Source organism: Drosophila mojavensis, unplaced genomic scaffold (assembly GCF_018153725.1).
Source record: "Drosophila mojavensis isolate 15081-1352.22 unplaced genomic scaffold, ASM1815372v1 contig_74, whole genome shotgun sequence".
In the NCBI taxonomy this organism is placed as follows: domain Eukaryota; kingdom Metazoa; phylum Arthropoda; class Insecta; order Diptera; family Drosophilidae; genus Drosophila; species Drosophila mojavensis.
Genome location: NW_025318899.1, coordinates 21,350,261 through 21,371,035, shown reverse-complemented (window position 1 = coordinate 21,371,035; position 20,775 = coordinate 21,350,261). Strand labels below are relative to the sequence as shown.

General features: G+C 40.5%; 9 protein-coding genes across 9 annotated transcripts; 2 read left to right on the top strand and 7 right to left on the bottom strand.

Annotated features, from left to right (window-relative positions):
• Positions 1 to 16: 16 nt before the first annotated feature.
• On the bottom strand, positions 17 to 760 carry LOC6583222 (DNA-directed RNA polymerases I, II, and III subunit RPABC3). The gene is made up of 2 exons (XM_002008860.4): positions 575 to 760; positions 17 to 520 (listed from the first exon to the last, which is right to left on the bottom strand). The coding sequence occupies exon 2, from the start codon at positions 513 to 515 to the stop codon at positions 66 to 68; it is 450 nt and encodes a 149-aa protein (XP_002008896.1). The 5' UTR covers positions 516 to 520; positions 575 to 760; the 3' UTR covers positions 17 to 65.
• A 137-nt stretch (positions 761 to 897) lies between these two features.
• LOC6583221 (proline-rich extensin-like protein EPR1) lies at positions 898 to 1,695 on the bottom strand. The gene has a single exon (XM_002008859.3). The coding sequence runs from the start codon at positions 1,693 to 1,695 to the stop codon at positions 898 to 900; it is 798 nt and encodes a 265-aa protein (XP_002008895.1).
• Positions 1,696 to 1,925: 230 nt separating this feature from the next.
• LOC6583220 (protein TsetseEP) lies at positions 1,926 to 2,547 on the bottom strand. The gene has a single exon (XM_002008858.3). The coding sequence runs from the start codon at positions 2,545 to 2,547 to the stop codon at positions 1,981 to 1,983; it is 567 nt and encodes a 188-aa protein (XP_002008894.1). The 3' UTR covers positions 1,926 to 1,980.
• Positions 2,548 to 4,118: 1,571 nt separating this feature from the next.
• On the bottom strand, positions 4,119 to 4,780 carry LOC6583219 (classical arabinogalactan protein 9). The gene has a single exon (XM_002008857.4). The coding sequence runs from the start codon at positions 4,764 to 4,766 to the stop codon at positions 4,209 to 4,211; it is 558 nt and encodes a 185-aa protein (XP_002008893.3). The 5' UTR covers positions 4,767 to 4,780; the 3' UTR covers positions 4,119 to 4,208.
• Positions 4,781 to 6,286: 1,506 nt separating this feature from the next.
• On the top strand, positions 6,287 to 7,259 carry LOC6583218 (translation initiation factor IF-2). Its single transcript, XM_002008856.3, has one exon. It carries the CDS (start codon positions 6,287 to 6,289, stop codon positions 6,860 to 6,862), a length of 576 nt encoding a protein of 191 aa, XP_002008892.1. The 3' UTR covers positions 6,863 to 7,259.
• Positions 7,260 to 8,947: 1,688 nt separating this feature from the next.
• On the bottom strand, positions 8,948 to 10,038 carry LOC6583217. The gene has a single exon (XM_002008855.4). The coding sequence runs from the start codon at positions 9,906 to 9,908 to the stop codon at positions 9,288 to 9,290; it is 621 nt and encodes a 206-aa protein (XP_002008891.1). The 5' UTR covers positions 9,909 to 10,038; the 3' UTR covers positions 8,948 to 9,287.
• Positions 10,039 to 11,268: 1,230 nt separating this feature from the next.
• On the bottom strand, positions 11,269 to 12,101 carry LOC6583216. The gene has a single exon (XM_002008854.4). It carries the CDS (start codon positions 12,021 to 12,023, stop codon positions 11,523 to 11,525), a length of 501 nt encoding a protein of 166 aa, XP_002008890.1. The 5' UTR covers positions 12,024 to 12,101; the 3' UTR covers positions 11,269 to 11,522.
• Positions 12,102 to 14,385: 2,284 nt separating this feature from the next.
• Positions 14,386 to 15,348, top strand: LOC6583215. Its single transcript, XM_002008853.4, has one exon. The coding sequence runs from the start codon at positions 14,452 to 14,454 to the stop codon at positions 15,232 to 15,234; it is 783 nt and encodes a 260-aa protein (XP_002008889.2). The 5' UTR covers positions 14,386 to 14,451; the 3' UTR covers positions 15,235 to 15,348.
• A 1,487-nt stretch (positions 15,349 to 16,835) lies between these two features.
• On the bottom strand, positions 16,836 to 17,936 carry LOC6583214 (cell wall protein DAN4). The gene has a single exon (XM_002008852.4). It carries the CDS (start codon positions 17,865 to 17,867, stop codon positions 16,971 to 16,973), a length of 897 nt encoding a protein of 298 aa, XP_002008888.1. The 5' UTR covers positions 17,868 to 17,936; the 3' UTR covers positions 16,836 to 16,970.
• Positions 17,937 to 20,775: the final 2,839 nt, after the last annotated feature.

Sequence of the window (20,775 nt, the reverse complement as noted above, 5' to 3'; positions counted from 1 at the left end):
TTTAACATTCAAAGCATTAGAGAAAAATTATTTAATTTACAAAAATAGTGTGAATTATACAATGTTCAAAACGCCAGTCGCTTCATTAGCAAATACATGTGCTGGTCTACTTCGAATCCGTGCAAATTGTTGGCATCTCCTTGCAGACGCATCAGTAGACCACCAAACGAAACATATGCCGACAGCCGTGATGACTCGTTGTGCGCCTCGTCACCCTCAATGCGATAGATCTTTCCGTACATGACGTACTCAAAGCTATCCGCTCGCGTACCTTCATGCTCCATAGGATTATATTCGCCACTGTCGGGACAACCATCTTCACGCAATGTTGTGGCCAGCACCAGACGGAATTTGTCTCCCAGTTCCATGGGATACAGCCATGAATTTATATCCAGGATGAGGTCCATTTTAAATGATTCAGACTCGCAGTGCAGGCGGGAAACACGGTCAAATTTTTTTCCCTCAGGATCCATGTCCTTGACGTTGAATATGTCCTCGAATAACACACCAGCCATTTTGCCTAGGAAACTGTTTATGAGTTGAGCTATTCCACTTGTGGCCGCCAAATATTTACCTTATGTTAAAATCCAAAATTTCAATGCAGTACAATCCAGTTAGCAGTATCTACTACTGGCAGTCAATTATTTGTTGCTATTATATATATTTGTTTATTTTGTTGCTATATTTTTATTAAAAATACAGCGTTGTCGGCAATTCGGTTTAGCGTGCTATAGGGATGGATACGTTGTAGATTGTTCGCGAGTGGCGGTTTGCCGATATAGTAATATATCGATAATAATGGAGTTGCCGGACTGATATATTTTGTTATATAAAAGACTCATTTGTTCCAGAAAAATAACGATTTATTCAAAAATTATTTACAAGTACTCACATTATTTACCAGTTCTGCACTTGGTCAGAATAGGCAATAATGCGACCGCCAGAAAATATTGGCCTGCGTATGGCGGGCGTCAACTGGGCGAGAGGTGCTTTAGGTGAATTAACAGTAATCTTGGCAGGCTTTCGCTTCAATGGGGCGTTAACAATTAGACGCGCAGGCCTGAAGGGGATGCGGCGCTCCACAAATGGCAGAGTCAATTGAGTCGCTGGGAATGCAGCATTAACTCTATTGATAATCTTTGCAGGTCTTCTCTGTGGCCGAGCAGTCAACTTAGAGGGTCGTCGGTTAGACTGCACGGGACGAAGCATCTGACGGAAGGCGGTAAAACGTTGCACCAGAGGCAATACAAATTGTAGCTGTGGACGTAAGCTAGCCAGGCTTATGGTTGCTGCACTCTGTCCTGAACCATTGGCGTCTACATTCGTGGGCAGCTCCGGCGGACCATAGGTCTCATCTGGAATCTCTTCAACTGCTGGTGGGCCGTAGGTCTCATCAGGTGGCCCATAGACATCGTCGGGTGGTCCGTAAACAAGCTCCGGCTGTTCCTCAGGCGGTCCATAAACAAGTTCCGGCTGTTCCTCCGGTGGTCCATAGGTCAAATCTGGTTGAGGAAAGTCAGCAGGCTGCTCCGTCGGCAGTTCAAATGGTGGATCAGGCGTCAAACCGGCTGGTGGATAAGGAGCCGCCTCTTGTCGCTGTAGAACAGGTCCCGGAAAACGTAATCTAGCCGCTTCACTAGCATCCAGGCAAGCTGCTGCACAAAGGGCCACAAATAAAAAGCTCGCTCCAAACATTTTGCTGTCACAACTGCTGCTGAACTGCTGCTGCCCTCTGTCAACTGTCGACTTTAAATACCCATCATAGACCAAAGCTGACCTTCACCAACAAAGTGTCCAAACTGCCCAAGTGCCCAAGTGCCCAAATTGCCGACAAGGCCAATCGAGCGATGACTTATACGGCAAGCCCAAGCGCTTACGTGCCCAGCCACTATGACTAAACCGTATGCACATGTGAGCTGAAGATTTTATGTGGCTATGGCCAACTTTATTAATAGCTTTTACATGACTTAGATTACAATTTTACCAGCTACGGCGCAGCACCAGGCGCTCCGGCACTGGCGCCTGCCTGCGGCGAGCCTGTGGGAAGCGTTGATAGATTCTGGCGGACTTCTTATCCTCGGGCTGATCGAGGGTCGTGGAGACAGCGATCACGGTACCATCCTCGGCCACAAGCACTTCCTCCTCATCCGCATCTGCGTCGGGCTGTTGCTTCGCATCAACAGGAGTCTCCTCTTCTGGTATGTCGTCCGTTTCGATGGGCTGCTCGGGCTCCGGCTGGGGTTCGGGTAAATCGTCTGGTTGTGGCTGATCATCCCCACTGGTGGGTGGCCCATAGACGCTGTCCGGTGGTCCATAGGTATTATCTGGAGGCAGATACTTCACTTCCGGCTGTGCAGTGGAGCTTGGCAGCTCAAAGGGCACTTCGGGAGTGATGCCAGCCTCTGGGTAGCCGGTGGGCGCAGGACTTGGTGGCGCCTGCTCCTGCCGTGCGAGGCCACGTCGCGGCACAAATCTCTGACGCAGTGGCTCCGCACTGGCCAGGACGGCGAAGCCTAGCAGCAGAAGTGTTGAAGTAGCTTTAGCCATTTTGACGATCGACTCAATTCTGTTCTGAGTTGCCCAAGAGCTCGGCCTATTTATAGGGGCCTCCCGATCAGATCTGTCGTTCATAATTTATGCTCGTCACTTTCGATTGTAGGCCTCCTAGCAGCTGGCTGGCTAGCTAGTTGCTGTTCTCGTTCGCTCGGCACGGCTTTGATTATGTTGGCCCGATCGAATCGGCTTGTGATTTCTGTTTAATGCTGGCTACGTGACCCTTTTCCCAATTTTGGCAGCCAATGCTAACCGGGTGTTTATCGACTGCCGGTGGCGCTGGGCTCTCTCTCTGTGTCTCCTCATTAACACGCCGTCGACAGCGGTTCCAATAGGCTTTAGCTCGTAGTTCAATTCCCCATTTGTTTATTTCGGTGGGTTCTTGGCTATTCATAATTTTACTTAATGGCTTTTATATTCATAACCATTGGCCTTTTCGTAAACGTGTCTGGATAGCCTCGGCATTAGACAAAATTCTCAACTAGGTCAGGTGGCTCTTGCTCATGTTTACATACAAATCTCCTTCAATGAGCTTCTAATATTGTGGATACATTATATTGTGGATATATTATTAAAATTTAGCCATTAAATACTGTAACCAAATATATAATAATATTATATTTATTATATAATATTATATTATTTTTAAATCATATTTTTAAAGCCACCTTATAAAAGTTTTCATTATATCATTGTTTCATCGTCCTTGAGGGTATTAAGAACAGAGTTTAAATTAAATATATGAATTTTCATCTGTTTATTTATTTATTAAACATTTTTCTAAATCGAATGTTTTGTTTACAAAATATGTTACAGAGCATATATGTATATTTATTTTATATGTAATACATTATTTATGTCAAATATAGGATTAAAGCTAATTTATTTTATTATTATTATTTTATTATGTTAATGCTGTGGTGCAAACTTTCGAGTAGGTGGATTGGCAGAGGCTTAGCACCTACTAAAATATAAACTAAATATTGATATGCATCCTGAAACAGTATAGAAATAATAAATATAAATTTATGTATTTAAATAAATATAATTCTATTAGTAACTTCGTTGAACTTTAATATTTATGCAAGCATTTGCTAGGACATAATATCAGAATAGATTATATTTTGAGAAAATATGGTATGCATAGCTAGATACAAAATGTAATATTCTCTAATCGAGATCGTAATTAAAATATTTAAACACATTTAAAAAAAAAAAAGGTTTGAAACAACACAAGAGGAAAATAAGATTTACCAAGCGTTACTAAAATCAGATATCTGATATTAAACAAAGTCCAAAAATTTTCATATTATTATATACATTAATACATATGTATATGTATGTTTACATATCCTTATAAGCAACCAACGAAAGTTAAAAAAAAAAATATGGTTTTATATTAAAAGTGCACCCTTCAGCTTAAAAGCTATCAAGTCATGAAAAGTAAAATAGATCTAATGACTAATTTAAATTTATTCCCTTTAAATATACAACAAATGTTGCATAGAGAAATTTGCTGGCCATATTCAAAATTGTTTACAAGACTTTGAAGTTGTAAATTTTGTTTAACAATGTTTTATTTATATATATTTAATAAAGAGTTAACAAATATTTGGGTCGACGACTCGTGGAGAACATTCGCAACAACAGTCCATCTATTGGATGGTGTAGACCAGAATGGGCTTGGACCGTATGATCTGAGCGGAGCGCAGCTTCTCTGATGCAGGACGGCGCAGGCGCAGACGGCCGTTGCGTGCAAGGATCAGGCTGGCGGGAATGGGCTCTGAAGCTGGATCGGCATCGGCTGGAGCCAGATCTTGGTCTTGGTCCAGATCAGCGGCAGCGTCGGCAGGGGGCGGGCCATAGGTGTTGTCGGGCTCGGCAGGTGGCGGGCCATAGGTGTTGTCCGGCTCGGCGGGTGGAGGACCATAGGTGTTGTCAGGTGGGCCATAGGTCAGATCGGGCTGCGCCTCGGTCTCCGTCTCGGTGGGCAGGTCAAAGGGTATGGCGGGCGTGACACCTGCAGGAGGGTAAGGTGCCGGGGCAGGCGTTGGGGCGGCGTCCACAGCTGGATCCACAGGCGCTGGCGGCGCCTCTTCCTGGCGAGCCAAACGCAAGCGGGATGAGCGATTGCGCAGACGTGCCGGCTCCGCCACAGACACCGCTGCGATGGCAGCCAGGATGAGCAGAGAGCTGGTGAACTTGAAAGCCATGTCGAACTGTTGCTGGTTGCTGTTAGAATGTTGATATCGACTGCGAATCGCAGACTTTTTATACACGAACATTTTGGCAGTCATAAATGGCACGCCGAGGGACGCCCTCAAGATGGTGTCCACATACGTGCACCTACGTGACAATATTTCCTCAAGGGCCCATGTCTAACCCATAACCGTATAACCGCCGACCATTAATTCGATTCGCCACTTAACTCTGAACTTCGCACACTCGATCGCCGCGCACTGCTGCAACCTGTGCTTGAAGCTAATCAAATTGTATTTTGGGCAAATGCTCAACTGTTTTATCCATGTGCTTCAGCTACATTGGGGCAAAAACAATGACAATAATAAAATACAAAATTTTAAATATGTATCATTATATTTTGCAGATATGTACTTTATATAAATATATTATTAACTAGTTAATTAATTATTAATTAGTTAATTAATTATATTCATTTGGTTTAAAATACTACATAGCTTAGTTTAACAAAGGATTACAATTTTAAAAATTAGCTTTATGATTTCCATAAATAATTCGAAATTATTTTTTTTTATCAACTTAATTTTAGGAAGTTAAAATATTCTAATGTTCATTATTCAGATTGACTTTCTTTTGACTTTTTGCATAACAATGTTACAAACTAATTCAAAATTATTTTATTAAGCATAAGAATGATACTTTTAATAAAATATAATTATAAATTCATAGTATACTTATTATTCGTTTTTAGAATTATTATTATTTTTTTTTCAGTCAATTGAAGTTTAATACAAATTTTATCTAAGTTCCAATTTATGAATAATATAATTATGTATATCAATTGTTGTAACAATTTGCCTCTCTCTATCAAATATGTGTTCTTTATATATATATATATATATATATATATATATATATATATATATATATATATATATATATATATATATATATATATATATTTATTTATTTATTTATTTATATATACATATACATATACGTATTTTTAATATTAATTTAAATTTTATTATATATCTATGAAAATTATTTTTCAAGAAAAATATATATTTTATACATCTATTTGTAGATGGGTGGTATAAAATAAATATTTTTCTTGAAAAATAATTTTAATAAATATTGTATATAATAAGAATAAAATTAATATTCTAACAAAATAGAAAAGTAATAAAAAAAAACGTATTTATATTTATTTTCATCATATATATACATCATTGCATATCATATTGCACCTTGAAGTTGAATATAATTGCCCAATAATAAATGAGTATTGAGGCACTGTGCGGCGCCTGCTTATCATGCAGGTCAATGGTTTTTTGGAATACTAGTTTTTTCTTCGTATTTATGTTTTTGTTTTTTTGGAGTGGGCTATCAAATTATTGACTGCTTTATATGCGGAACGTTGCGGAGTGGTCTAGAATTGTTGCAGCTTGGCTGACACGGGGCCAGCAACGAGTATAAAAGCAAAAGCTCCATATACGATCGACAACAAAGCTTAACAGCAACTAAGACGATCATGGCACGTTATCAGCTCACTAGCTCCCTGCTGCTCCTGGCCATCCTGGTGGCTCACGTAGCCGCTGAGGCGCCGCGGCGTTTGCGCTTGAGTCGACAGCGCCAGGCGTTCGCCAGGCAGGAGGTGCAGCCCACGCCATACCCCTCAGCGGATGAGCTGAAGCCGGAGGAGCCCGCGCTCATCTATGGCCCACCACCTTCCACGGATGTGAATGAGCTGCCCGCCGAAGAGGAGCCGCCAGCAAACAGCTTCCAGCCCGATGCCGAAGAAGTGGACATAGAGGAGAACTCGCTGGAGGAGGTGACCACACCATCTGCTCGCCTGCGCAGCAGCCGCCAGAGATTGGCCAAGCTGCAGCTGGCCAAGGCACAGCCCAAGCGCAAGCGTCAGCGCATCGCCCGCCTGGAGGAGTTGCCCGTGGAGGCGGCAGCACCAGCCGTTCCAGTGGCTCCAGTTGCTCCAGCCGTTCCGGTGGCGCCGGTAGCCGCCTTGCCCGCACCACAGCTCTACTATGTGGGAGGCCAACAGCCCTACGTGGTTGCCTACACTGCAGCTAGCCAGCAGCTGGCCTGGTAAACGATCCTGTGATTGATTGATTGATCGATTGTTATTTGCATAAAAATGTTTTGTTTGAAGTCTATTAAACTGCGTTGAACTTAGCTGCATTCAAGTCTTTCTACTTTTCCAGCTCCGTTCTCTTCTTCTTACTTTTTCAGTGGCATTTTCAGTGCTTGACACTTTTGCTCCAGTATCGACTTTTCTCGCAATTCACTCGCCATTAACAAGCGCCCAAGGAGCACTTTTCATTGTTTGCATCCATTTTTATCCATTGCATATTGAAGTTGTTGAGTTTTTGTTGTACATTTTTCTGCATTTTCTCCACTTTTCCTTTGTTCTGGCTCTTTGAATGCATTTTTCATGCTTTGCCTGCTTATAAATTGTTATTTCTATGTGTTTTTCTTTACTATTATTCCGTTTTACCGTTTTTTGTTTGCTGCTTTTAAAAGGCGTTTAAAAGGTTTCAATACTATTGTTGTTCGTCTATTCAAGACTTATATACTAAGTCGAGCATGATGCGCTTCATGCATACATAGATGGGCATATATGTAGTATAGTTGGTGTAACTTGTGCTTTCCACTGCTGCCAATCTCTGTTATACTCGTTCTGGTAGTTGAATATATAGGTATTTGTCTATAATAGTAATCATCATTATCAGATTAAAATATAATAAAATTTAATAATAATATTTAGTTAACTTCAAAGCCGTGGCAAATGGGAAAATTTATATTTCCTATATTCAAATAAAAAACTGAATTTTCATTTCATTTTACAGCTGGAAGCTTGGAAATTCCTAAGTGAATTACTGATAATATTTTTCTTCGACTATTGTCAATATAAAACATTGAAATGATAATAGTTCAGCCAATAGAACCGAAAACTTGAAATTTTAAATAAGTTGTAAGGTTTTTATAATTAGAGCGGGCATTATGTAGCCAGTTTGACCCGACTTTAATGCTGTTACTGGTTTTATAATTACGCGTTATTAATATGCATTTATTGCGCTAATTATAGTTAAAAACATTTCCTTATGTCTATGTAAAATTAAGAATATGATTCAACCGACTAAAGTTAGATATTCAGTGAAAGTTGATCCAATTCCCTTAACAGGGATTATGCATACTGTGCAATAACAAACTTTAAGGTTAAAATAATTTAAATAAGTCATAAAGAGGAAGAAATACATTTTATTATTCAACTGCAATTAAAAAGTTTATGACAAAGATCATTCAAGTTCAAATATATGTACGTTCCTTCATGCAAAATAATTTTGATTAAAAAAAAACCTAAGGTAACGCAAAGATATCATTGACCTCTTTCTTTTGATTTACCATGATATTTCTCATCAGTTTTTCTGAATAAATAGAATATTGTGGAACTTAAATGAGTTTATAATAGAAACATTGAACTGATTTATAATATATTTTATAATTGAGTACAATATGCAGGGTTCAATATTGAATATAGAACTAATGAATATAGAAATCCGACAATATTGCAGTGGATGGTATAAAAGAGGCCAAATAATTAGAAACTAGTATAAATTCTTAGTAAAGTCTCTGAAGCTAACTGCACAGTGGGATAGCTCAGCTACACGCGATAAAAAGCTGAGAACTGGGGGGTGGCAAAGAAAGAAAATTTTATGCACTCCATATATATATATATATATATATATATATATATATATATATATATATATATATATATATATATATATATATATATATATATATATATATAATATACGCTCTATACAGATGCTCACTAAACTCAAAATCTAGGAACAAGTTTTACTAAATAAAACTTATAAAATATATTTACTTTATATATTGATATTGATAGAGTCTTTAAAATTCCCATGCAACATTTGCATGTTGCTTTAATAATAAATATCATTCGTATGATATATTTTCTCTATATGTATAAAACGGGGGAACTCCAAATAGATATAACAAAATCAGTAGCAGAAGAATAAATTTGAATAAAAATTATGTACATATTAATATTGTATAGGGTCTTTATTATGCCCGTACACTCGCATATTGCTTCTATAAAATGGAGATAAAAACCAAAATAGACCCATTCAAATAAGCAGCAGTCCAATAAGTTTTAATAAATAATATTTATTTAATATATATAAATTTATTAATTGCTATTGAGTGGGGGCCTTTACAGTTCCCATGCAATTACAATTTGCATATTGCTTTTGTAATATAATTTGTATTTTATATTTTCTCTATTCATATGTCAAATGGCAATCTTATCGCTTGAAAAATCACAATTCATTCCCCACGATTTTGGTATTTCCTCCCGGTTTTCAAGATAAGTTGCTGAGTAAGCGTACGTACACTCTATACTCACACCCACACACACGCACACACACTTGTGTGGGCCTTAATTAGCCAAGTGTATTGTTATTTTTTGTGTGGTTGGGAAACGAGCTTTAGCCAGCAAAGAAAGATCCCCGCGTCTCCAGAGCACCAACATTCGGCCTCGAGCTGTTTCTCAGTGCCTCGATGGCCTGGTAGTTGAGGAACCAGAATGGCTGATTATCCTGGGGCAGCTGGCTCAGGTAGTTCACATAGTTCTGATCTCCATGCGCATCGATGGGCAAAGCATTCGCCACGGGCCTGACGACACTTGGAGTGGGTGGAGGACTCGCCCCACTGGCGGTGGCTTGGGTGCTGGCCACAGATGGGGCACTGGCAGCAGCAGCAGCACCACCAAAGCGGTTGGCCACGTCAACGGTGGCCGGCACCACACTCGAGGCCACCACGGGCTCATTGCTGCTCACGGCGAACACGAGGGGCACGCCCACTGGCGGCTTCTGCGAGGCGCCGTAGGCCAAGTTGACTGTTTGCGACTGCTGCGGCACTGCATCCGAGCCGAAGCGTGTGGCAATGTCCACGCCAGATATGTTCTCCACGGCCGTGTTCTGGGCGCCGTTATACTTGTCCTTCTGGCTGAGCCCGCCCGGCGGCCGTGCGCCGGCAAAGGATGGCCGCTGAGCCTGGGCCAATTCGATAAATCCAATCAGCATTAGCACGCTTAAAGTCTTCCACATTTTGTTATGTTTACTTAATGCTTCTGGTTTTATTTTCAATTTGCAAATTTCACTTTATCAAAGCTCAAAGATCACAAAAACCGGCACGTCGAGGCGTAGCTGCTTCACTCGCAGCGTCTGGTAAACTGAACAGCCGAACGCGCTTGCAATTATTTAAATAAGCCGTGAGATGCTGAGCTGACTCAACCCAAGCAAGAGACAGAGATAAGTCACTGATAGAGACAGCAATAACAACAGACACAGCAACAGCCACAGAGGTCGACAAAGAGAAAGATGCCAAGCGAGTTGGAGCTGCTTCTCTTTGAGGCTTATCAAGCTGATTGAAGGCCCGTTTGACCCCCACACATGTGAGGCAATATTTCTAAATTTCCCGCTCTCCCTTTCTAGCTCGCTCTCTATGTCACTCTTCTATATACATTTTGAATTAAAAATGATTAGCATGTGAGATCGAACAGCCAATAAATCTCTTTTATAGCTCAAGTCTTGTTAGAGCTGACTAATTTTACAGGGTATAAATGCTTCAATCAGTCTCAACTTAAATATTCCAATTAACAGCTTTTCTATCTTATTGTTGCTAATTCCCTCCACTACTAGGTAATTAAACTCTTATTAAAGCTGAACAATACTCTGGGCTATAAATCTATTACTAATAATAATAACTAGAGGCATTTGTATTTAGCAGCGGATTGGTAGGAAATGTATTTTCTTTATATATTATTTATATATAATAATATTATTAGAGGGAAAAGTATTTACAGAATTACAGGAAGATTAATGAGGAATGCATTTATGAAAAGTTTGGAATAAAAATAAAATAATATACATATATTATATAAGCAATAAAATATTATCAATAAAATCATTTTATATAAATAATAATTTTTTTTATAATATTTTGTATATGATATTATGGAACTTATATTATATTAATATTTATTATATTGTATTATTATATATTTTAATATTATTTATATTTATTATATTATTTATATATATTATATTTATATTATTATTTTATTTTTATTCCAAATATATTCCACACTAATCTGTACTTCCCTCCTTTAATGACATTTTTATAGGGTAGCAATGCTTCGATTCCTGGCAAATTGAACTTGAATTTCTTGTTTACTTGCGGTTTGGGAGATACCCAGCCCAATGTAAGCAACTTCGATTTCGTCTTCGTCTTCGTCAGCATCAGCAGCGTCGTCATGTTTTTATGACGCGTACGCGTGCGCTCCTTAACCGGTTACTTGGGTTGGCCCGCCCCGCAGTTTGGTTTTGGCTCTGAGCGTGGCAGCAATCCCATCCAAACCCCCTTAGTGATTCATAAGGCAGACAGAATGTCTGAGCACGATCTGTGTGAGCTTTTGTTGTGTTTCCTGAACACTTTATTTGCAATTCGCTTACAATCAAAGGTAAATTTCAAATGCTGAATAGTTTATGGTGTATGTGTATGTGTATGTGTGTGAGTCAGTGTGTGTGTGAGTTGTTGATATGCCGTCATCAGGGAGCTTCGTTGAATCGTCATGGTTTTTTGGGTTATGCTGCAGCTGGCATCTGGCTAAATGCGACTGCCCGGTCCAGGCAGCTCGCCAGCAGATGAGCTGGGCGCATCTAGGCGCGTCGCACCACAGAGCGGGCAGCGCTCAGCTTGGCCGGGCGGGCAGCGGCGGCGGCGGCGCGACGATAGGCCACAGGCTGGGCGCGTCGGAGCTTGGCGGCGCGTCTGGCAGCGACGAGGCGGGCCTGCTCGGCGGGCACATCGGCGGCGGCGTCAGCGGCTGGCAGATCGTTGCCAGTGACATCGGGTGGGCCGTAGACCTCATCGGGCACGGCGTTGGGGGCTGCGTCGGGCGGGCCGTAGACGGCATCGGGCGTGGGCTCGGCGGCGGCTGGGGCGGCTGCCTCATCGAAGGGCACCTCTGGCTTCAGTTCATCGGCTGAAGGATATGGCGTGACGGCAGCATCCGCGTCCGCTGGCGCCAGCTCCTGGCGTGCAAAGTAGCGGGAGCGTCCACGGCTCAGGCGCTGCGCCTGGCGCTGGCGCTGCACCTGGCACTCGCTCACGGCCAGCAGGCAGGCGGCGATCACGATCAAGACTTGGAACTTGGCCATATCGATGAGTTGCTGGATGGGTGTGTGTGTGTGTGGTTCTAGGAAGCTGAAGCCGACGACTGCTGCAGTTGGCAGCCAAGCGCGGCTCTTTTATAGCTAGGACAGATCTGGAAACAGTGGAATCGGCTAACCATGTTCCAGCCCCACTCGAATCTGTTTAGTGTGCGGTGCGTCGCATGATCCAAGCATGGACATCCTTTTTTGGCGCACTCTCTGACGTCGGCGGCTCCATTGTGAGCGGCTGCTCGGCGGGTTTATGTGCGTGCGACGTGACAAGAAAGAACTAGCAGAAGAGCTGGAAGTTCGATTTATAGTTCCGCCATTAATCAATCCAAAACCGGAGCGAACACTATTCAATGGAATAACACTCGGAAAGTCTACAGCTGTGGCGCTACCAAAGCGTGTTGTGTTCTAGTTTATTTCGAAATAAATCAGCCTTCAGGAATTCTTAAGTGTGCCACTTATATAAAAGCAAGCGATGAAACTTTTGAAAGGTGTACTTAACCTAAAGAAGTCAATACTTTCTACATTTTGAAACACTATAATATGCTATAGTACTGTATATACATATTGTTTAAATGAAATTATCTAATAACTATTTTAGTTTGTTTAATTTCTCTAATTTTAATGACTAACTAAGTGAAGTTTTCATAATCATTTTTTAAAGTATGAATCGTTAATGACAGGTTTTAACACTGAACTTCAATTGATTTGTTAAAGTAACAAACAACATCCATAGTGATAACATTTTATTGATTAAAAAAAAGATTTCTATAAAAAGTTGATTATGTCAAAATAAAATATAATAATAATAATATTACATTTTTAATATTAGAATGCAGGTCAAATCTCAGCATTTTTTTTTTTTTTTAAAGCAAACGCATATTAATACAATAAATCATATCATTTTTTTAAGCTCGAGGATGTTTTAATACATGGCATCATCATCAAGTCTGCAAAGTGGAAACAAAAATGAAATTTTTGTATAATATACTATGTATATATAAACTCTCAAATTAAAACAATAACAACGATATGGTAAGCCAGGCGTATTAAAAAAAACCAGCCTAAGTAATTTATTTGATCTACGATTTTAAGTAAAGAATTTTCAATTTACAGCTCTGAAACCAACTTGATCAGAGTATCTAACTTTGAAAGTGAACTTAAACATAATAGGGCATAGAGAATAATAATAGTGTAGGTAGGAAGTATTAAAGCTCCTGATATTATCTATTGCTATGATCTAATCTATAATATATAATATATTTTACGTTAATCTGCAGATGTAAAGTTTTACTTTTTGAGCTGTGATATATACAATTAATATTAGAGTCTTCGGTATACAGTATATCATCAGTTGCGCATGGTACGCTCTAGTGTAGATTTATGGCCCGATACGTTAGTTCAATCAAATCGTATTTTTAAGAAGAGTATAATCATACAGTTTTATTTCCTAAACATTGATATATCCAGAATATATTTGATTTTCTAATAATTGATATATCCAGTGTACATTTGATTTTCTAAATGGAACTATACACTAGAGTATATATAGACACCGCCAGTTACTCATGGGATACTAAAGTGGTTATGTACAGGCCCATAGATAAGCAGGATTGAACTATATTTTGAAGAGGAATTTAGTCATGCTGTTTAATTTCCTAATCTATGATATACCTAGTATATCCTTGACTTCCAAAAGGGAAATAGACTCTAGAGTGTGTGTAGTTACGCATGGAACACCCAAGTGTCTATCTATGGCCCGATAGGCTAGTTCGATCGTTATCAGAGGACGTGACGTGCTGCAATAGTTAGTTAATTGCTCATAGCCGCCCTTGGGGTTCACCTCAGTGGCAGTCGTTGATCGCATAATATCGATTATAAGTGTTTAATAAATATTCTAACACTCAAGCCCAGACATAATGCAATTGGCAACAAGTTTTCGCTTTCAATTGATGTGGGCAGCTCGTCAATGGTTGGGCCGGCTGGGCAGCGCCTTAGAGTTGCCGATCACGTAGGAAACGCATTTTATTTCCATAGAACATGGCGACGATTCGGACGTGGTGGACGTGGATAAGCAGTCAAACACCAGAAGCAAAACAAATGCAAAATATTCAAGCAAATATAGATATAAGCATATATCTATATATATATTTCGTTCGGTGTGTATAAAATATAAGTAATAAAATAAATCAATAAATGTGATAGCCGTGCGCCTAACGATGTTCCACGTATGCACATGTCCCGATGTACGACTTGACATGGAACGGAACGAGATGAGACGACTCTCGCTTTCATTGCCAGTTGAACAGACCCGAGACCTGAGACCTTAGAGAGCCCGAGAACATTGTATAAAAACACCGGACGCATCCGCAGCTGAAATCAGTTGGAATATATCGCCTCACTTACGATAGACCTACAGCACAATATGCAGTGGATGTTTGCACTGGTTCTTTGCCTGTGGGCTTTGGGAATCGCCGAGACGCGTCAGATACGCATCAATCGGTATGCGGTCAGCGTTCAGGAGGATGACGTACAGCAGGCGGTGGTGAGAGAGCTGAAGCCCACGCCCACGCCCACACCATATCCAGCGGCTGGCTTTAGGCCGGAGGGACGCGCCTTTTGGCTGCCGGGCGAAGCCGATGCCGCGGTGCAGCCCACTGCGGGCTCAGACTTGGGCACAACTATAACGGAACTGCCGCTGGATGATGCGATAGCCAGCACCACGGAAGCTCTCGATTTGAGTACGACAACAGCAGTGGACTCGCTAGATGCCACCACCACGGCTGCACCCATTGAAGCCCGCTCAGGCCGCGCCTTTGCCGGCGCCCCCTATCCAGCCGCCGGCTATCGACCAAGTCGCGCTTTCCTGCTGCCCACCGAGCTGAAGCAGCAGCAGCAGCAGCAGCAACAGCAGCAATTAGATGCTGGCAATGTGACTGAGACAGCTGCAGCGGACGACACCAATGCCAATCATCCAGTGTGTGGTGTCAGCACAAATCCGCTGAAACCCACGCCAGAGCCTGGCTCAAAGGATGAGCCCGATGCCGAAAATGTGCTCTTCACCGCCAGCCTGGGTCCAGCTGTGCTGGTGGCCAGAGCACCAGCATCCAATGGTGTGCCTGTGGCCATTCCACTGCGCTCTCAGCCGCTGATCCAGGCGCCCAGGCGAGGATTTGTCTACACCACGCACGTGGAGCAGCGCTGGTGAGCAGGCCTCGACTGCATCTCTCGTATTATTACATTGTTGAACAGTTTAGTCATAAGAAATCCATGTTGTGTTTTATGTTTTAATCAAGGTGAAATATATTCGAATTCATTTGTATTTTATAAATGTTTATAAATGTTTATGAATTCATCAGCCTGGGAGGTTTGCAAAGTTTGGTCACGAAATGTGTAACGCAAAGAAGGAAATATCTATGACCTCATAAAGTCTATATAGAAATTCCTAATGTATATCATTAGCCGTAGTGGTGTGCTCACATCCGTTTGTTTGCGTATACAAATTTTTAATTATATATGTAAATATGTATGTGTGCGTGAGTGTGTATATTGTGTATAGTATAAGAATATATACTTTCCGAAATGGTCAAATAATTTAATATATGTACATAATCAAATTTATCTATAAATGGATGTTTAGGCAAATGAAAGGGAATGAGTCAGAGTAGGAAGTAGGGAAAGGAATACCATAAGAAGCATCACATAAACAGTGAGAGAGCGTGAAAGCAAGAGGAATAATAAGTGAAATAATCAATGGGAAAGTGAGAGATGAAGTGGAACAATGAAAAAGAGATGAAGAAGAAGGATAGAGCAACAGAATTAGTAATAAGACTTAGAGAGGGAGAGAGGCATAGAGACAGAGGGAGAGAGAGTGATAGGTCAAGTCAAGGGGTCAAGCGGTATGAGAGAGAGAGAGGCAGGATGAGAGATAGAAAAACTATTAGTATAGCTGAGTTAATGAGCTATAGAAAAAAAAGCTATAGAAAAACTATTAGTATAGCTGAGTTAATGAGCTATACTAATAGTTTTTCTATCTCATAATCAAGAAAAAAATAAATATATTCTTTAATATATAAGAATTGAGTAGAAGAGCAATATTTGATAGAAGCGGGAAGTTCATTTAAAAATATTTACACAAAGAGCGATCAAACAAGATGAGTCGTATATTCGATAATTTGATTGCAGTAGCTCTTTAATTAATTGATAATTGGTAATTGATAATCCATCTGCATTGAAAAAGACTAAAGGTGTCAATATAATTAATTCAAGCTTATTATTTGTTTTCAACTCGAATTGCATCAGGAAGGCTTTTGTGAGAGATGAAGCGTAAGAGCGATATTTTACATCTTAAGGAAACGAAAGCGATATATGATCTGATGAAAATATACTTGCCGTTACAATCAACATTGAAAAAGAGCCAGAAGAGTCGATGCGGTGTCAGCACTCGAGGCAATATTTATGGAGTACCATTAACACATATTGAACTGAGTCATACATGCGATGCAGAGACCGATGCAGACCGTCAGAGCGTTTGAATGATGAATGATTCCACTCACAAAAGCATGAATGTAGTTTCAATTAATCAGAAACTAGGCAATATGAGAAATGTCTTTGTTCTCCAATCTTAGAAAACTAGAATTGCTGTTCCATGTTTCGCTGATCTGATAGTGCCCTAATTTCCAAAAATAGAACTATTTTATATCTTTAGTCTCCTCTGCTCCTTCAGCTTCGCTTTTTCCGCTGCTTAATATTACTCCCCATATATGCAATGCACAAATGCAAATACTGGAGCTTATCCCATATCAGTTATTCATCATTTTTATTAAATTTCCTTCTTAAAACTAAATTAGAACTCGTAACACTTTCGATTATCGTATTCAACATAAAAACAAAGCTTTAACTCGACCGCAGTGCTGGGGGAAGTGCCTGCCCGGCCATCGATAGTCAACGCAAATTGTGCACGTAATTGACAATCAGTGGATCATCGAGGCTGGTGGGCACGATTTCCACCGAATGCACCACCGGCTGCAAGTGGACATCGCTGTCGATGTGCGTGAAGCTGCCCAGCTGCAGTTCGTCATGAGTGGATGAGCTGGTGAGGTGCGACAGGTCGGTTAAGCTGCCATCCAGCAGCACGTAGTCGGCCTCCGGCTCGACGAGGGCCAGCTCAATGGCCACGTTGTTGGCCAAGGGGGCCTGCGGCTGTTCGGCAATTGCAATTGTGGTATTGTCTGTGGCCACGGCCACGGCTACGTTGGGCTGGAGCGAGTCCTCGGAGGATATTGTCGCATTGATGGCGAATAGTTTTGTTGTCTGCTGCTCGCTGGCTTGCTCCGTTACTGTTGTTGTTGTTGTAGTCGTTGCTGTTGTTGTTGGTGCTTCACTGTACTCGGTTGTGGTGCTGACCTCCGTCGTAGTTGGCAGACTGCTGTCCCCACTGCCAGCGGTGGCTGAGGCATCGCTCTCGTCCGGCTCCTCGAACTGCTGCTCCACTTCCGCTGGCCGCCTGGCCGGCGTGCTCAGCAGCAGCAGCTTAGCCGACTTCATTTGACCCACACTCAGGTCACCGGCGACGGTGCCGGGCGCAGGATCAACACTAGCCCAACCAATTTGCACGGTGGCATCCTTGTCGCGACTTTGTGCCACCGATGCGGTCGTCACTTCTGGCTCCACCGTGGTGCTGGCCTCCGTGGCGTCGGCTAGCCCGCTGCTTATTGTGGTTGCCTCCTGCTGCGCCTCCGGCCGTATGACAGCCGTCTGCACGCTGGCACCCAGGCACAGCAGCAGCAACAGCGCCAGGCCAATGCCGTAACCGTATCCGTATCCGTATCCTTTACGCATGTTTTTTGTTTTTCGCTGCTCTCCGCGTTTGATTCACACTCTTTAGCTGTAGTACTAAGCGCTGACATTTTCCAGCCGAGCGTATTTATAGCTGCTCAACTAATTCTAGCGGCCAACGCCCGTTTATCCATGCCCAATCTCAGGCACCTGTCATAATTCCGGCCCTGAAGCATTTAAATCGACGCGCTGCTTCCGCATGCTGTCCAAGCCGGAAATGTAATTCCCTGTGTGTGTATGTGTGCGGCTCTGTGCGTGTGTGTGTGCGGTGGCTCCTCTAGCCAGTGTCTCAGTCGTGGTCATCGTGTCAACGTGGAGGCCAAAAGGCGGACATCGTTCGCTACACCTTAAACCTGCCCGTTGACCGCAATGATGGTCACAGAGTCAGCCCCAAAATCGCTTTACATATTCCCCCACCAACCCCACTCCCCTGCCCCTAGCCCGGCTTTAACAACATGTACTTGTGCTCGTTGTTGTTGCTGCTGCTGCTGCTGCTGCTGCTTCTACTGCTGCTGCTGCATGTTTGCCAGCAGTCGATTTGAGCTTGTGTTGGTGATGAGCAAAGTTTGCGGCTGACCAGTGCCAGTTGTTGGGCATGCCGGGCACGTACACTTGGTGACTTTGTTTTCGTCTTAAATGCGAATTGGGAAAATTGAAATAAATAGCCGCATGTTCTCATACTCGTAGTCGCTCCCATACACTGCGTACATATGTATATCTATTGGTATGTAACTTAGAAACGTCTAACAGCCCATCAGCACCAGCTCAATAACGGCAGAGAAGCCAGCAGCACCTAAGCCACTTTAATGTGGAAGGTAAAGTGTGCTGCGCCATTTAGTAAAACAAAAATGAATTCAAGTATAACGTTATTTAATAAAATAGAAATTATTTATTGTCTAATATTGTTTAATTTTATTAAAAATCAGTAGATCGTAGCACTGAATACAGAGAAATAAATGCGATTTAAATAATAAGTTAGTAAGAATAAAAAGATTGAGAAAAGGAAAAAATTAATAAAGAGAGGAAAATAAACACACACAAAAAATTAAAATAAACACATTTTACCGTTATTTCCTATTTCAGACTATAATAATAAAAAGTAATGGAAAATGAATCGAAAATGACGAATGAACTGGAATTTTCTAAATGTTTGCTATGTAGATGAGTAAAAAACAAATTTATATACAATTTGTAGTCAGAGCTGAATAAGATTTTGTATTTTACTTTTATGCAGATGGTTAAGTTACACTAGAAAAGTAAATATAAGAATTTCTTATATAATATTTACGGAGTTTGGAATTTGGAATAATTCCATATAAATCTTTAAATCAGAGATTAGAAACAAGTAGTAACTATTATTTATTTATTTTCTAGCAGGTTGTTAAGTAAGACTAGAAAGTAATTTGAAGCATTTTAGGCGAGCCCTAAAACAGATTTAAGCATTTAATAATAAATGTTAAAATATGTTTGCTATTGAATAAGTTACTGCCAGTCCAGCTGCTATCATCAATCAGCAGCTCCCTTTAAATGAAAATTAAATAAAATATCTTGAAATGCCGTTTACAGGCAACAAAATTAACTGAAGCACGCCTCGGATGAAATTTTAATTCCTCATGAAATGATGATGGGATAGGGTTTGCTAGATTTGCAAACTAAGAGATGAGATAAAGTAGAAAATCTAGGAATGACTTATGGACTCTCTTAAGCAGGCGGAGCTAATGACTACAACAGCTAATCGAAACGTAGATCCATATCCGAATCTAGCTTTAAATTATCAATCAAAATCAATTTAAATTAAATGAAATCTCTGAAATACGCTTGCAAGAAAATAATATATTAATGTTAAAATGAGGTTGAAGTTGGCCTTATTCACTGAATGAGAAGTAGATAATCTGCATTGAAATTTAGAAAGCCTCTTCACTTTGAATTTATAAATTATATTGTACAGCCATATCCGAGTCCACTTCCTATCATCAATCAACAGCTTCCTTTAAATTAAAATTTATAAAAATCTCTTTAAATGCCATTCGCAGTCATCAAAAATCGATTACCTCAAACGCTGAAACACGCTGCAAATAAAATTGTATATTCCAGTTTCTTAATCAATAAAAAAAGTTAAGAGGAAGTTAAAAATCTGTAGCATCGAAAAGTTTGCAAGCAACAAGGTGCGCTGAAGTTGTAACCGAGAGAAATTGTTATTAAGATAATTATTGCCTTTGCCTGCAGAACTTTAAGTAATTCCCAAATGAACAAAGTTTAAATAAAGTTTGCATGGCTAAGGTAAGCCAGGTTGCTCAGGATGCAGATGATGAAGCAGGAATGCCCCTAATGTAGCTGACTTGCTGACTTTTTGCGGCTTATGGCTTACTGTAGTTGCCAATCAACAAACTTATGTAGGGCAGGGCTAGAAAAAATATGATATGCCAACTGGATTGAGTTATGGACTTTACAAACAGGTCTCATCTGATTCATTTTCGATCGACAGATTAACTGCTGAAATATAAATAATATAATAATAATAAATAATAATAATAAAAAAAAAAAACAAACACAGCTGCTGCACCAGTTAAGAGTTTAGATTAATAAAAGGAAAACTCGAGAAGCTTCAAGATTCACTAGCTGAAATAGACATAAATGTTGAATGGAAATAAAGTGAATAAATAAATAAGTAAATAAATAAATATTTATGTGTAAACAAAAAATATATTTTTAAAAAATTATAAAAAGTAATACTTTGGTATTTTCATATCATTAAATCATAAGGGAATGAAAGAAAAAAAAAATATATATATTTTTCATATTAATAAAAAATGAAAATTGTGTCTTTTTGTATTTTGGCCATGTGGTTGCCATGGCTGGCACGTGCAAGACGCCATCTGGAACAACAATTTTAGCAATCATTACAATGATG